The sequence below is a fragment of the Anas acuta genome, chromosome 3, assembly GCF_963932015.1.
Source record: "Anas acuta chromosome 3, bAnaAcu1.1, whole genome shotgun sequence".
NCBI lineage: Eukaryota > Metazoa > Chordata > Aves > Anseriformes > Anatidae > Anas > Anas acuta.
In genome coordinates this window covers 46,903,106-46,920,435 of record NC_088981.1, presented here as the reverse complement: position 1 = coordinate 46,920,435, position 17,330 = coordinate 46,903,106, and the positions used below count along the sequence as shown (strand labels likewise).

The 17,330-nt window shown below is 38.5% G+C and overlaps 1 protein-coding gene and 1 long non-coding RNA gene across 34 annotated transcripts in view; one reads left to right on the top strand and one right to left on the bottom strand.

Annotated features, from left to right (window-relative positions):
• The window catches only part of LOC137854020 (uncharacterized), a 34,034-nt gene that overhangs the window by 10,983 nt on the left and 5,721 nt on the right, over positions 1 to 17,330 (bottom strand). For 5 of the 30 annotated variants that reach the window (XR_011094887.1, XR_011094904.1, XR_011094886.1 and 2 more), the window contains 3 exons: positions 15,689 to 15,753; positions 15,060 to 15,125; positions 12,484 to 14,702 (listed from right to left, as the gene is read on the bottom strand). Coding sequence is in view for 3 of the 30 variants with exons in the window: in XM_068676956.1 (XP_068533057.1) it covers positions 14,607 to 14,702; positions 15,060 to 15,125; positions 16,557 to 16,660 (266 nt within the window). In the remaining 27 variants the exon portion in view is untranslated. The other 25 variants (XR_011094900.1, XR_011094903.1, XR_011094897.1 and 22 more) reach the window with 15 other exon arrangements.
• LOC137854022 (uncharacterized) lies at positions 3,539 to 16,714 on the top strand. 4 transcript variants are annotated; one of them, XR_011094914.1, is made up of 4 exons: positions 3,539 to 4,457; positions 6,937 to 7,002; positions 13,965 to 14,082; positions 16,559 to 16,714. It is a non-coding gene; the product is annotated as an uncharacterized lncRNA (long non-coding RNA). The 4 variants fall into 4 exon arrangements; XR_011094913.1 differs by lacking the exon at positions 3,539 to 4,457 and adding an exon at positions 4,465 to 4,766; XR_011094916.1 differs by lacking the exon at positions 13,965 to 14,082.

Genomic DNA, 17,330 nt, shown 5'->3' with positions numbered 1-17,330 from the left:
AGACATTCACACCAGAGGTAGTGACATTAGGTAGTTGCTGCAGGACTTCAGCTGAGCTTTCCTGGACGAATTTCAGACAGGTTCTGTGGCTTGGGTTGTTTTGTAAAACCTTTTTGTTGCACAGAACTTAATGTTGTTCATTATGCACTGAAAGCAAAATCATATGACTACCATTTCCTAAGTAACATAATTATCTTATTGATTCTTATGGGGGAAAACACTCCTTTTATTGTTAGTTAATACTGCCAAATCTGGTTATGCAATTCTGGATATAGGAAGCTCAGTTTAATGTGTTTTTAGGGTGTAAAAGGGTGGAAAAGGTGTAAAAATAAACGCCTTAAATGACTTTTTTATTTTTAATTATTTATTTTTCTTTCAGAATGTGAGTATAGATATTCCTTTGTGTGATCTCTGTGCTTAACTACTACAGGAAAGTATGTGATACAACCTGTTATCACTATTCATCAGAGGGAAAGAAATAGATAATGAAACATAAAAATGCCCCATGAAAACCATATTTAATAAAGCTTTAAATAGCTGAACAGAAATGCACAAGGCAAAGAAACACAGTCCTGCTGTTTCAGAACCAAAGCAATTTTATGGAAAATGAAAAGAATACTTGCAATAATTTCAGGCACTCACACTTTCATTCTTATTTTAAGTGGAAATATATCAGGAAATTCATACACAGAGGGCACATAAATAGTACTTTATCTGTCCCATGGAAAAGACAGCATGAAAGATTCATTAGACTCTGGGATGTATAATGACTTCTTGATTCTTTCAGTTCTTGGCCAGTGTTCTAATGAAATTCAAACCTGCTACATCTGCCATACTACACTGTTAATTAGTTTTCTATTTATTTAGCAGATCTAGAAGTGGAAAGCAATCTATTGCCAGTGAATTGTTTGACTTCTATGCTAAGCAGGCTGCATTCCAATCCTCTAATGTTGAAACTAGCATGAATCCAACTTTCATCTCATTGCCATGTCAAATTAGCACCCAGCAGATTCCAGATACAAAGGTACAGAGACTTTTTTTTTTTTTCTTTTACTTCGGTTTGTAAAAGACCAACAGTTCTTGAAGTCAAGAAGTTGAAGATCGGCAATTTCCTGATTTTCTGCAATGCTTCTTTTCTCCCCTCCTAATTTATTATAATGGATTAAATATAGGATATATATCTGCTGTGGCATGTTTGTACTGGAGGACGAACATGATTTTAAGCAGACTCTCTTCATTATGTAAAACAAAAAATACTGATGTGTACTCTTCAAGAGTTTGAATAAAATACTGCCCAGCTCAAGAAAAGCCCAGAATGCCCTGACGGAGTTTATGAGATAACTTTTGTACATGTTTTGCCATTTTCTATTTCTGTCTGTCTGTATTCTGTAACGTATTGCAGCATCTAAACATGACATTCTGAATGGGACTGACTCCTGTCTTGCAGTGTCAACAGAACCACTGGGTTGTGAAAGTATAAAACAAAGCCAGATAAAAACTGGAAATAAATTGGCTAGAAAGTGAACCATTAATTTTCACATATTACAATGCATGAACTACAATGTGTTAAAGGCTATTGTAAAAAAAAAAAATAAAAAATCCACATCCAGAGATTGGAGTTTGCCTTGAACTTTTTTTTTTTTTTTTTTTTTTTTTTTCCCAAAAATCTAGATATGAACTTTGAAGAATGTGGCTTTTGGATCAGTCTAGTCCTAAACAAGTCACTATTATGAAATGAGTAAGTAAAATGCTGTGCTGAACTTTAGCAAAGAAATGACTAAGCTGTTCCCCTACAGTATTATTTGTAGAATGTCCTTGATAAAATCCTTTACATAGGGAAGGTGGTGGTTTTGAGTAATTTACAAAGCAAATCAGAGAAAAACAGTATACAACACAGGACAGCAATACACAAAACCTGGACCAAGAGCACACTGGTAGTAGCATTCACAAAGGAGTAGCTTCTTTTAAGAGAGAGGTAGTAAACCTCTTTTCCTTGACTGATTGGTGTTTTTAAAAAAATGTTTTTTGATTTCAGGTCTGAATCAGAAATAGTGAGCTCTGGGTTAAGTACTGGTTGAAAACCAGTCTATAGTAGTTGAACTGTATTGTGTTAATCGCTTAGATGGCTTGAGATTCATAGAAGAAAACCTTTTTCTTTTTTTCTTTTTTTCTTTTTTTCTTTTTTTCTTTTTTTCTTTTTTTCTTTTTTTCTTTTTTTCTTTCTTTTTTTTTAAAGTAAAGTTGTGATACCTTGAAAGAAAGTTCAAAGCTGGGACTGAGCTGAGACAAAGAAGGTAGACAGGAGAAGAAAGATGAATGTGTGAGAGAAAGTGGAATAGGAAAGGAAACCTGCAGAGTTCTGAACTGGAGGAACTTGATCTCAGCTAAGAAGAGAAAATCCAGGAAGAGTCAAGATGAGTCAACCCAACTTCTTTTCTGATTGAAATTCACTGCTGTCTGCTGTTTTTTGTTTTGTTTTGTTTTGTTTTTCTTTTCCCAGTGATAGATAGATACTTTGTTGACTCTGCTGTTATTTCTTTCCTATGTTCCTCTCTTCCACCTTTAAGAAAAGCAACCTACCTAAAAAAGTGGTAATTCTGAGCCTGGGAAAAATAAAATAGCCCAGCATAGTGATATCTGTAATTCAGACTCAGCAGTGACATGAATTCCTGAGTGCTCCCTGGGAGCCCTCCTTCTTACAGCTCAGTACTTCATAAGGGTAGAAAAAAGGCAACAAACGAGCTAGAAAGAGTAATTTTAAAAATTTCCTAAATTTGTTAAAGTTGTTTTCTGGGATTCCTGGCATGTTCAGAAGGACTGAGCAGTGCTCCTTATGAAAGCTTGCAATTAAGTAAGTGTTGTATTTGTTATGGTTAGGTTTGAATTTTTGATAGTCAGGAATGGTGAAGAGTATAAGGTAGGATTTATTCATCTTTTCCAGCATTTTTAGAGCTGGATGGACTGAAACAAGCAGCTGAGATTTAAGGTAGAAATCTGAAAAGCAGAGCCATAATAATGAAGCTGTGCAGTGTATAAGCATGTCTTCTGATGATTAGGAATAAATTCATGAGTTTCAGGAGCCTTAAATATACCTGTTCTGCAGTTTTTCCAAATGGCTGGATTATCTGTATACACACATGACACAACTGCCAGGGAGACTTCTGCTTATTAGGAACCACTCGCAATCTTCCTGTAAGTTGCCAGAGCTGAATTTCAGCCACAGCTCCCCTTTGTTTATGCCCAGCTGGGAAATCTTGGTTTTGTCCTGTCTGTCCCTGAGCACTGGGGGTGCATGGTACAGGACGTCCTCTACTACAGACTCCTTCTGCCCTGCTGGGAGGGGGCAGGGAGCTCATCCTGCACACAAGGCTGCCCTGGTGCTCCTTGGGCTGACTTTGTTCTGTGCTTATGCCTGCTTTTGTGCAGTAGTGTAAGAAAGGAGTTTGTCTGACTCCCATATGCAGCCAACAGCTGGTTGTGACCATGGGTGTTGCATGATCAACGAATGGTAACATAAAATATTTAAACCTACCGAAAGAATTGAGAATTTCAGCAATTTTCTCTTGTCTGGATGCTTGGTTTGATTGGCTATTGAGGGAAAAAAAAGCCAGTTGTGCATAAACTCCATCTGTTCTTATGGGGCAGTATGTACGTAATTGGGAGCAAAACTTAAAGGGATATGTGAGCAATGCAATTGGAAAAACAGAAGAACCGAATATGGTATCAGAATCCCATTTGATGCACAGAGGGGGCTGTAGTAACTGGAGAGCAATCAACTTTCTGCAAATGTATTATCAGAAGAAATTGATCCTTTACATGTAAAAGGAAAAACCTTGGAAAAAAAAAATAAGCTTTTAAAATTATGCTTCCATTTTACAACACTGTGTAATTTGATTATACAAACTACACCTCTGCAGATGTTTCACTGAAATGTTTTTCTCTCTGTACCCAGCAGAGCAAGGATACAGACCTTACTAACAGTGGGATGAGATGCACAGTGTTAGCTGTTTCGTAGGTGATTGACACGTCTTACGTTATTTGTTCTTCTGGTCTGTGATGCACCCTAGAAACCTCTACATTTCTTTGGGCCTGATGCAATTTTGCAGACTTGCAGAAGGGCTCTGGTGAAGTCATACATGTGCCACAACATCTGAATGGATCTGAGGAACGGGAATGAAAGAGGGGAGGAGAGGAAGCACTGAGCTCTTCTTTCCACAAAACAAGGCCTCTGGAAATAAGACGGTGTTGAAATCTCTGCATTTATTGCGATGTGCTTAAAAAGTCCTTTATAGTTCAGGCAAGAATGATGCTTGCCCTGGCAAGCTTACACGCTAATTGAAACCTCTGTATTCATGTGTCTGCACAACACAGCAAAATGGAGAGCCACAGCAATGGAAATAGTGTGACGTTGCTCAGGTCAAAATACGCATTACAAGAGCATCAGCCAGGAGAAAAAGGTGGGTATTACTGTGAGACAGGGAGACGTGGAAAAAAGAGGCTGGTTAGAGCAGCACAGCTTAGGGGGTGCGGCTCAAAAGGAGATGTCTGGGTAATTTGGGAAGAAAGAAATATGCAGGAAGCTTGGAAATCCAGGGGCTCTGAGATAAATTAAAGTAGACAGAGCAGACCAACAAAATGAGTAGATTTGATTGCTTGAATGACATGTGTGCAGCTGAGTAACAGGTGAAAGGAATAAGGAGGACATCGCAGTCTGAGAGGCTTTATAGGGATCACCTGGAGGCCAGAGGCAAGAGGGGGTTGAGGAGGTGAGCTGTGAAGAAGGAGGGAGGAAAGCTGAGGTGTACCTGCTCTGGAGATGAGCCTGGCTGTGGGAAGGTGGTGGGTGAGGGGAGGATGAAGGCATGGAAAAAAGAGAACTTGAGATGTGTGCTGTAGGACAGGGGGAGGAACATAGCATTAGAGGAGGGAGGGAAAGTGTTCCTCGTTGGTGAGAGAGCAGGGAAGGTGAGATACACCAGATTGTCTGCCCAACATAAGATACAGAGGAGTAGCAGGGAATAGAGGGCTACTGCTTTTTTGAATACTATATCCTGACCTATATACGGCATTCAATAGAGTTCATTTAAGAGCTTGCTAGTAAGTGGCAGTACAAAAGAAGTGTTCAGCTGGAAAGCTGCTGGCCTGGTACAGTCAGCACAGTAGGGGCAACACAGAGAAAAGACTTGGGGTGTGTACCAGCGTATGGCCTAACACCAAAAAAAGTAACTTTTAGGGAAAAAGTGAGTTAACTTTTTCAGGGACAAATGGTTCCCTGAAGCCCTGGACATCGTGAGCTTTGCGCTGTTTTCAGTGAATGAATGCATTCTTAAAATATCTGAAGTTACAAACTTTCTTTTCCCCAGCACATGCTGTCATGCCCCTGGCATTCTGTTTATCGCATGCTTGCTGTAGCCACTCTGTCCCATTCACGCTTAGCATCCTTCGCCACCGCCCCCCGAATTCCTCTGGGGTTCAGTTTGTTACTTGTTTGAGTTCTTTAAATTTCTCTACTCCCATACTACATTTTTGCTGCTTTTGAGTCTGGGGCTCCCTTAGAGCTGTATACTAAATGCCTTCCTCCTCCCCTGAGCTCCTGCCCTGATATGTGCAGATGCTCATCTACCTCCTTGTTTCAGGGAGAGCTTTCTCCTGCAGGTGCTCTGGAGCCCCTGGAGCAGCTTGCTGCTTCCTTTCTGTCTGCTCTTTGCAATTCACTCTCCTTTTTCTTAGATGCGTCACAGCTTCTGATGAATAGCTGTGTTTTCTGGCAGCAGGGAAAAAAGGCCTACTTCCCATCTGCTGAGACTGAGACTTTCTCTGAAAGGTGGTAAAACCTCAGTGTTTTTCAAATTTTGGAAGAGCTCACTAGTCTGGTGGGGAGGAGGAGAAACCTCTGCATTCTGATCCTGGGTTATGTTCTCCGTTCATGTTATTTTTCATTTAGCTTTGAGAAATAAAAGCATCAACCAGTGGTGCCTTTTTCTTCCTCCAATATCTTTGAAGGAGAGACCAGCAGTGAGCAGTACCTAAGCTGCAGCTCCTCTTTTTGTCTGCCTACCATCACCAAAGGCATTGACCACTCCTGTGTCCTAGTAGACTGAAGGGAAATGTGTGTGCAGTCCAGCACCGCATCCAAGTTATTTCAGAGGTGTTTCCCAGTAGGATGTAATGTGACATTCAACCTCCCCTACTACATGTACAGAGACAGCCTGGGGAGTGCCACTGCTTCTGCTGTAGCAGAAGTTTTGTTGTGTGTCGGTTTGTGTGTGGCTTAGTCAGTAATGCAGCAATATACAAACATTTCAATTTTCTTCTTTCATAGTAAGATTGAGTGTCCCAGTTTGTATATGCATGTGCTTTTTGAAGTGATTTTGTGCTTTTGATTTTGTTTCTTTAAACAGCTAGTCATGTCATGAAGAAATACAAAATGCTGAGCTTGAGACTGTTTATTTGCAGCTAATGATATTGCGAGGTTTTATTGTGTTGCCAGTTCTGTGTTGCCTATTGCTGTTTATCGTGGACTCTTATTTCACCATGTTTAAATATATTATGCAACAGAAAAATTACTACAAATAAAATGCCTGTCAGCCACCGTTTATATGAGACAATTTTGAAGCCTTTCAAATACTGACATTGGAATTAAAAGTTACGTCTTGTAAAGAAACCTAAAATATATCTTAATTGTTCTTCTGGAAAATGAGGGAGGAAATCCTTGCATCAGTTAATCAAAATGCCCGCTGATGTCAGGTGGGCTTGACTCTTCCCTCTAGTACAGAAAATAGTGTTATCTGGTTTTATGAACCAAATGTGGTGTAAACTCACTGCTGGCTTCACACTCGTGTTCTTGCTTCTGACTTACAAGAAACTGGACAACTGTAGTGATTTGCTTGGCATCCTGTGACAGGAGAATAACTGAGGCTTTTCACTTCCACACAGGAAAAATCAGAGCCCACCAATGCTCAGGAAAATGGACAAAGTGGAACAGGAAGGGTACAGATCCAGGTAAGCGCTGGCACTAGTTGAGCTTGCAGGACTACACATTCTCCTGTTCCTGGTTGGCAAGAACATGATCTCGGGGGAAAGAGATCTTGTTCGACACCCTGGGGCTTGTTCACTGAGCAATTATCACAGGAGTTGAGCTTTAAGGATCAGGTTGCTGCTTTATTTCACACCCATTGCTGGCTCTAGACACAAACCCTCCCTGCTAGGCCTTCCTGTGTCTGAGGACATGTTGAGTCTTCTCATCTACCAGCTCTTTGTTTGTGACAGTTTTTCCTTGTCATTGCTTCCAAAATATAATCAGCAAGCCATTGTTCAGCGCACAAATCAAAAGCTCTGTGTCTAAATTAGAATAGAGACCTGTCTGGGAAGAGACACTGGAAATTTGTTTTTGTCAGTTTCAAGCAAACTGCGGAAGTGGTGGATTGTTTTTTGGTGGTGTCAATAGCCAAAAAGGGAGTGCAAGTACTTCTGTGAATAAGTGCAGGAGCCTTACTTGAGATTTCTAAGAACGTACGCTGTGTATTGTTTGTTTCATGGTTTCATAAGGTGGCAACCCAGCCGAGAGTGCTCACAGTTCAGCAGAGCACCATGCTATTACAGAGAGTTCTGTGAGATAAAGGATCCCATTTTTGACCTCTCGGTTTCTGCTTCATGCAAAGGTAGATCAAAACCAACAACAACAAAAAAACAGCCCTTCAGATGTTGAGGCCCATCTTCAAATCTATTTTCTAACTCACTGGTGAGACCTAAAGCATCTAACACATTTTGCTGCTTGTGTAGTCTTCTGTAAACTAACATACCAACACCCAGAAGCTGCTTCTCAAGTTTCAAAACCAACTATTCTAAAAACTAAGCCTTTATTCTGTTTGGCTGAAGCTAAACAAACTTGAAATTCAGCTATTTCTTTGAAAAGAATGGTCTGCTAATTGGTGTTGAGGTTTAAACATTTGAGCTTGTTTATTTCTCCCACTTCCCTAAATTATGTTTCAGAAGCATTCCCCTGTTATTACAGTCTATTAAATCAGACGTATCAAAAAGGAAACGTTTATTGATATCTTGAGAGATGTGTGTGTCTAATTAAGGTTGTGTTACTGTGCGTATTTTATATTAAAGTAAACGTTTCCTGCAATTTGACTTTAATCAGGTCTGAAGGGCCTTAATAAGTGTTTGGCTCTTTTTTTTTTTTTTTTTTTTTTTTTTAATTTTCCCTGGACCATGGGAAGATACACACTTTCAGTTTGCAGAGTTGCATAATTTGCCATTGCTTGAAGGAGTTCTGACACAAACTGTTTTTTATTCAATTCATTTGTTCCTGAAAATGTTTTCAGCTGGTACTAAATGGATGCTTAGGATGGAGGCAGTGGTAAACCCAGAGGAAGTCTGGGGTATTTGTAGACTGCATTTCTGAAGTGCGATAGGCAGTTACTTCAGCTATTTCTTGGGTCTCTCACCCAATTTTACATGGAACAATAATTACTAGAAGGAAAGAAAAAGGATTTATAGGTTTCTGAATTCCTGGTTTAAAGCTTCTAATTCACAACCTTGTTTTTTGATGTTATCGGTGTGCAGGCTCTCTCTCTGTGAGAGTCTCTCTTGTTGTCCTTTACCATTTTTGTTACTGTCTTTCTTACTTTGTACAGTTACTGCTGTTAGAAGGAAATTCAATCTCAAGTGTGCAGTCATTAAAACACCTGTCCTGTGCTTGGGTTCTGCTTTTCTTGTGCTGTTCCTCAGCTTGGTGACTAGCTTTGTCCTTCATAAACATTTTTTCCATGCTATAATTTAAATGATACAGTATGCAACCCGGTCTTAAAAGATAACTTAAGAGTGACAGGAAGAGACTAGCTACTAGTATTTTCATTACAAAACAGTGTCAGTTTTGAGTGACGTGCCCTATATGCCTATGTGGAAGCGCGTCCGGATTTTTAGAACAGTAATTTATGATGCAAGAACAAGTTTTTCTAATGAACTATAACATTTCTGTCAAATAGCTGTGTAATAGCTTGTCATTCTGCTGACAGCATTAAGATAACACAGTGTATTGCAGAACTCTTTTGCACAGTATATTTTAGTACACTACTGTATATTAATGTGAATGTGTAAATATGCTATATATTTGTGTCACTGTGTGGGGGGCTGAAGAGTTTCTTCTCTTTCATTAGGCTTTTCTAAATTTTGGCAATCTTTTTGCTACTTTCTAATTAGTATTCTGTGTAATAACCTTAATGCAGAATCCTGACACTGCAATAGTTCACATAAAGGATGATTTTTACCAGTGACATCATATAATCCAAGTAGACATAGCAGATAAGAGGAGGAAAGGAAAAAGTTATTCCTTGCTAATGGGGGACTTCGGGATAGAACAATTCCACACTTGCTGAAATTAGTGCAGGATTACATCTGTGCTAAGAAATTAAGCAGTGCCAGGGAGTGCGTCCAGGTGTCGGTGCTGCTCAAGTGCTGGAGCAGCCCTTCGGACAGGTTTCCCCCCAGGCCAACCAATGCTCCCCAAAGGCTTTCTAGGCACAGTTTGGTCGTGCCCACAGCACGTTGGATGAAAGCTCAACAGAGTGAACATGGCTAGCCCAGGGTGGCTGGCCTTGCTTTTGCACTTGGATCCTGCTCCTGTTTGTTTCATTTCTTAGAATAGATGCAGCCAGAAAGTCTGTATCAGAAGTTGCCATTGAGTACAGATACCTTTTGTCTCATTGCAGTGCCTTTCCTGGATCATTTCCCTCTTTTATGACATTCTTAAAATCACCCTGGTAAAACAACTAAATGTTTAAAAACAAAACAGCACAAAACAAACAACCCTCTTTATTTTCTTCACGTAAACATCACAAAATATTAAGCTCTTTCTTCTGTTTGCTCTTTCTTCTGTTTTCAGCTTTGAGGATGGTTTTAATATTTTGTAAAAGCCAAAGAAGACAAATTACAGAAAGCAAAAGATAACTGAATCAGAAAATACTTGTTAAAAGCTCTCAAATTAGATCATGTAATTAGTACTCAACTTATGAGCATTGACATTTGGTGGAAATACATTTATGCAAACAAATTCAGTTCACATGATTTAGAAACACTACATGATCTTTAGGAAGGAATGATGCTTGAGCTTTATGTAAGCTTCCTTCATAGGTCTAATTCCTGATATTCAATAGTTTTTAAAACAAGAATTTTCAAAAATTACCATAGAATATCCCTGACCAACAAATTATCCGTGGTAATAGCATAAAAATAGCAGAAATAGAATGGTGGTAAATTATTATGTTTAGATATAGGGAATACATATTATTGAAATAACAGTACAGTCCCCATACTAGTTGGTTTTGCATTTTTCTTCACATAAACCTCCATGTTTTGCCTGCACTTTCTTTCACCTTTCAAATAATCATTTTGTATTCATAAAGCTTGCAGATTCTGCAAGACAAAAATAACAGGTAAAGAAAATAGTTATCAAACAGAAGTCTGGTCTTCTGCCCTGCCCCCTGTACATGGAGAAATAGGAGAAAATGAGGTAAGAAAAATGTTGTGCTTGGAGAGGAAAACTCTCCCAAATTCACAGTAGCTTTGCTAAGTGGGCACTGTTGATATTGGAAGCTGCTTGACCAGAAGAGAAACGGCTCTTGAGGACTTGTGAAGAAATATGGAGTTGATTTGTGTAAAAGGGAGGACTGATCTGTGTTATTCCACCAGCATCCTGCAGCCCTGGTGTTACAACACTCACTCATTACAGGAGCTCTGTACCAAAACTAATGCATCTTCATGGCTGCAGGTGGGCTCAGGTTCCTTCATCAATTAACTCGTGAAGGTTAGGTGTCCGAATAACATTCCTAGAAATTAGATTTGCAGCGTGTGCTAACAACCATGCCTGTGAGCATGAGCTATGAATCTGGAAACACTGATTATGTACTACTTGAAGATGAGGGGGGAAAGCACACATCTATGGTAACTTGAGAAAACTTGCAGACCTGCTATGCTGATAATATCAAAGATGATGAACAAATCCACCCATCTCTTTTTAATGTTCGGAGAAAATGTCTTTAGCGAAACATGTCTTAGTACATCTTATGCTAAGTTTCTAAACACTTTGCTAGTCGTGGCTTCAGCACTTTGTAGGCATTCTGTCTGCAAGGAGCTCCAGGTCCATCCATCATCAGCAGAAACTTAAGCATCTGAGTACAAAAAAAAATCTGCCAAATCTCACCTTATATACCTAAATCCTTTGTTTAGGCACCAAGGATGAATACTCTAAGGACGTATATCAAAATCAAAAAAGAAAAATCCTGTTCAGTTGCGTGCCATCCATGGAGGTAATACCTTCCAATCCGTGGGATGATTCTGTTACATTGGTATGGAAACAGCTAGACTTCTCACAGTTTAGGTGGAGTGCCAGATTCCCTTTTAAGTGCTGTGATTCAGCTGTAGGAAATATCTTTTGGGAAAGAAAAAAGGTAAATTTATGCAGGAATCCATTTGGAAAAATCCCAGCCTAAAGATTCAGCAGACTCCAGAAAGTACTTTCTTGAAAACACATGGCTGCACCCCGCTGCCTTCAGATAAAATGTGGCAACACTTCAGAGTCAGCCTTAGGAAAAAAGGAAGATTGCTCATTTTTAGTGTTTGCCGTGCAGGATGAATGTTGAGAGAGCTTACCTGCAATTTCCCACACTTTTGTTCATTCTTAAGCATATTGTGATTTCAGAATTTGATCGAAATTCTTTGAACAATGAAAAACACGCAGAGGTGTGAAGTTAATTCTTCACCTAGCAAACGATTCAGGGGGAATTTCTACTGCTCTAAATCTTAACCAGTCTGGCAATCCTGACAGCACTCTGTTTGGTCCTTAGAAACAACCAACTCAATGACCTACTTTTTTTCTTAAGAATTAGGATTTTGCATTGGGACCTAAATTCTGAATCCATTGTAGGCTTCTCTGATTCAGAGAAGTGAGGAATGCCCTTGGTCCTTGTTTATCCTTGAAGGAAAATGTCACAAGACAGAAGGTCTTGCCCTTAAGTATCCACTGAAAGCATTACTGTGCTATTTGTGTGATTGCTTTTGTGCACTTTCATCTTCTGAAAGCAAAGGTTACTCTTAGTCAGAAATCTGTGGATGCAAATGAGTTTCAGAGGAAGAAAACAGGTACCTAGTTTCTGTCCTGTCTTCCACATAAAGAATGTGAACTAGCTAATATGTAGGCCTCAAGTCCTGTTGGTCTAGACAAGACTCTCTGGCTCCTCACACATCTCTTTCTAAATAATCTCCTGAGAGGCTTGTCTTTAACGTCAAGGTGCTGGACTGGCATTCAGCTGATGGATGAGTGTATACGATGTCTAGTTTGGGCTTAAGTTACCTTTGCAAATTCTTCATTTTCCTGTGCAAAACTTTTGTTTCACTCAATGCTTAGATATCACAGGCAAAGGCAATGGAAATAGTGAAGTTAATATTTGAAGTTCACATAAATAATAACTTCAGAATAAATGAAATGTAGATGCTTTATTGGATTTAATTACATATGAAATTCAACAACCCAAAACCATAGTACAATAAAAACATTAATATATTTATTAGGGCAATGTTTTATCAAATGTAGATAGGCTTATTATAAAAATCAAAACCAGACTAGACAGTGAACTACTATTGCACTTAGAGCTAAGAGTTAACATTCTGCAGTCGCTTCAGTAAGTTTTTAAATGATAGCACAAAAGCACATTTTAAAATCCTCATGTTCTGGTTCGTGATTGTGAAAGGAAATTGTAGAATTGCTGTCTCACTTCTACAGCAAGGCCTTGTTTACCACAGCTAAGCATGCATCAGAGGGGGAAGAAGGGGCTAACAGAAGGGTAGAGATGATTAAGGGTTGAAAATAAGATTCTTGATAGTGTGGCATTAAAAGAATTATGTCTATTTCAGTTCTAGCATTTTAATGCAATATATTCTTTCATCTATCCAAAAAAAAGTTTAATTTATAATTTTGAGCTATTTTAAAAATAAAATCATATTCTAGCATATCTTGCTATAGCCTCAGTATACCCTATATTTAATTTAAAAATATCTAGTGTAGTTTCCAGCCCACCCCCAAGTCTCACAATATCTAAACCTCCTCCTAAATAAATCAACTAAAATCATCAAAGCCATTGCAGAAAGCTTCATTTAGTCGTTTGACTTGTAACCCTGATTACTTATCTGCATCTTGTATCATACAAACAAAATGCATGTTTATTGCTCATGACATTAAAGGAAACTCTGTACAGCACTGAAGCTTTGCTTTTTCATTACTGGAAACACAAATCCAGTTAAGATTTTTTTGACAAGCGTTCATTTTTCAATTAAAATGTTTTATTTCAAATTTATTCTCAGTTGAAATGAGTTACATTTGCAGCTGAGGAAAGCAAAGATGAAACTTTGTTCTTTTCTTTTGTGCTCAGCTGTACAATTTATTTTTCTCCTGGCAACAGATTTTAAATCTCTTTGCTTTTTTTTTTTTTTTTTCATGGGAACTGTTTAGTAAGTGCCGACATTAGGGCTGACAACGCTTTGTGTGTTTTTTTCCTTTTGCCTGGTTTCTGTGTCTGTGTGTGCAGGCATGCATTCATTAACGTAATTCCTCAACATTCAACAAGAGTGCATCATAAACCAGAGGAAAAAAGCCTCATAAATATTTAGATCCTCCATCTACTTTCCAAAACTAAAGTGAGAAAGAGTATTTAGTGAGGACTGGGTTTGAGTTAATCTGCATATGAACTGAAAGGGGGTACAAAAGGATGAAAAGGTGGTGGAAACTAGCATACAAACCCTGTAGTCTCCAGGGGGCCATTCATCTTGTTCTTGTCAATACAATCTCAGTCTTACTGCTTGGCTGTTTTCTGCGCATGGCCCAACAGGCTGGCTTTGCTGAGGCAATGTTGCAGAGGATGTGAGAGCCTTCTTCCTAATTTTGTTCTATCGTGTAATTTTTTCAGAGGAGAAGCAAAATACTTCATGTTTCGGAAGAAGCTGGAGAAATCTCTCCAAACGCTTCTCTACTTGTTTGTGGTCCACACTGACATAGGAACTTCCCCTTTTTAAGTAAGGGGACAGGTAGGTCATATGGAAAGCAATTTTAGGTAAGCTGACAATTAATGACAAGCAATGAGATCACATTCTAGTTTAAGGCGTATTATATTTTCATATAGAGCTACACAACTGTACAATTTGGACTTAATGTTGTGTACATTTATATATGAAATTGCACTAACAAACACCACCAGAAAGGTCAAAATTACAGATGTTAAAAAAAAACACAACTTCTTGTAGTTGTACAGTGACCTAAGTGTCTAGGTTGGAAGGCACCTCTTGAAATCCCTTAGTCCAATGCCACACAGGGAATTCAGTAATTATTTTAGAATTTTAAGTTTCAAAAATGAGGGAATATGTAATGCATTTAAAAATTATTTCATGAACTGAGATCAAATTGATTTTGAAAGATTACCACTTACTACATATGATCATTTATGACCTGCAACTGTTGTGCATAGATGTCATTTTCAGCTAAAATGAAGCAAGGATAACTAAAGTCTGTAAGAAGACATGAATAATGATTTCACGTGTAACAAAATTCTTGATCATAAACAGCCAAATGACAGCAGTTTCTTGGCTCTTGTGAGGAAAAAGTATGAAATAATGTAAGTAACTCTTTCATCAGCTTCTACATCTAGTGTCTGAAGATAAAACGAGACTTATATCAATACTATATGCAAAACTGGTCATTTTAGTCATAAAGTACAGTTCACTTACCTTACAACATTACTATCTACTATTTTGTATGTGCAATAACAAGTTATCAAATTAGTCTTTGTGTTTCAGTCTCCTAATTAAATAAAGTTCCCAGCTTGTGTGTGTTCTTTTTTTTTTTCTTTTTTTTTTTGAGAGGGTTTTAACAGACCTCCCCAGAACTTTACTACTGAAACAAAATTGTGAGCATATCAACGTAACATCTCAGGTACAAGCCTGAGAGAATACTACCATGACTCCCTTACTAATCACCTGTGGTCAATCTGACACAGAGCTCTACTTACTCTGACAAGCATCTCCAGTGGTACCAAGATCAGTCTGTAGCCAGAGGGATGAGTGACTTCACTAACCTGTAAGACAGGTGTGTACAAACTTCAAAAGGGGACAAAAGATCAGCTACACCTCTAATTAAAATCAGATGGATGACTATAAATAGACTACATGAGAGGAAAACTGAAGTGGAGATGTATGCATTTGAATTGGCTTGCTAAAACCTTTTTTCTGGCATGAAATTTGGCCACGTAAAGCAAGTAGAAAATTTCTGGAGATGGGGAAATTCTTTAAGTCCAGTAGTGCCTCCTCTTCTCCTCTAAAAGAGAAGCAAGTGGTCTGCAAGCTTCCCAAGTAACAGGGACTTTCCAGCCCTTGCCTTGCTAGGGTGGGTACAAGAAAGGCTGCCTATTTTAGATCACCTAACACCTGGTTTCATGCTGACTTTCTTTAATCAAAAGAAAATTATGAAAACTCAAGAGAACTTTTTCCTGCCTTGCCTTGAGCATTGTTTTCTTTATAGTCCCTGACACAACCTGTTGTCTTTTAAGCATATTGTTATGCAAGACCAAATATTTGTTAATACATAAAACAGTATTGTTACACAAACTGGATAGTGGAGTATGTTCTCTGGGATACCTACCTTTGCATGATCTGGATGCAGAAGGGAGGGAGGGCTAAAAAACTGAGAGAATTATCACATCGGTTCTGTGAAAACAAAATCCTGTAGTCACTACAATAACTGTAATAACCTTTCTTTCCTAGTCTAACAGATTACATAAACACCCCAAAGGTGAAGAAAGCTGCCTGTGAAACTTTCAAATATATTTTAACCAATACAATAGCATAAAAGATAATGTTAACACTTCGGTGATCACCTTATTTACAAATTATACAATGAATTCTGTAACTTGCAACTGCGTATTAGAGAAAGTGGCCTTAACTTTTCTAAGTTACAAGACAAATTGTAATGTATGTACATGGAAATTTCTCATGTTCTAGTTGAATCCGAATATCTACATGTGAACTAGATCTGCTCAAGTCATCTGAATATACGCGGGAAATGTGTTATATTTCCTTGTACTTCAGTTATAATCAGAGAGCAAGCACAAAACCTTTCAAACTAAAAATAATAAAAATATAAGAATCTGAGAGATGGTTAGAATGGTAAAATGTAATTTCCAAACATATTGAATTTATCTTCAATTACTGTTGTTTCTTTAATCAGACCACTATGTCTAAATTTGGACAATTACTCAACTTTGTGTAGCATCTACTTTGCCCCTACACCATTAATTTTTCAGCTTACTTCCTCACCCCCTTACTCTGTGGTCTGTCCTACACAATGAATTTTTTGAATGTGAAATACTAACACACTTCTGTAAGCCAGAAGTAGAGAATGACTGTATTTAGGAGTAATTTAGTTCTTGTCAAAATCCTGAACTCAAGCTTCTGCTCAGACTATTTGAAGAGGAAAAGTTGTTAATAGAAAAATGTTTCTGCCTGCTTACAGTGAGATTCAGATGTCTATACAAGAGCTTGCAGCAGCTGTTCCAGATGCCCTTGAAGGTGTCAGAGACATCCAGACAGAGTGGGCTGACGTGATGCAGGAACTCTGAGACAAAAGCGACATGGAGATTTGAGCAGGTACCAAACAGGATACCAGAAGGCAAGTGAATCCTACCCTTGATAGTGTTCATACTCTCCTAACAAAGAATTACTATAATTCAGCAATAAACTCTAATAATGATGAGATTATTCGTATTAGCTAAGTAAGATCATACAATTGCATGCAAGTGACTGTAGTTCCAAATGGGCTCCAGTGACAGTCAAATAAGGATTTACAATGCACCAGTCTACAGCTGCCAACAAAGATAGCACAAGCCTGAGGATGCCTCCTGTTTCTGTGAGGAGATGCCAAATCCTCCCCAAGTCACAGTGGCACTGCTATAGCAGGCATTCATCCTTGCATCTCAAAGTACTTTACTGTAGTGTGTTTTGCAGCTTTGAAGAGTATAAAACAGTGAAATGGGGTATGCTGTAACTACTGCTAGCTACTGTATTCCAGGAGAGACCTCCCATGCTCAGGAGAAAGACAATGGCTAGGAGGAACAAATGGGAGAGAATGCCATCTGCAAACAAAACAGTTTAGACTTCCAACAGTGTAAAAAGACCATACAAAATGTTGTGAGACTGAACACCATCTCTGCAGTTTCCTTCTAGAGAAAAGGCACTAATACCCATGAGCAGATAAAGCAGACAACACACTTCTGAATATACCGTAG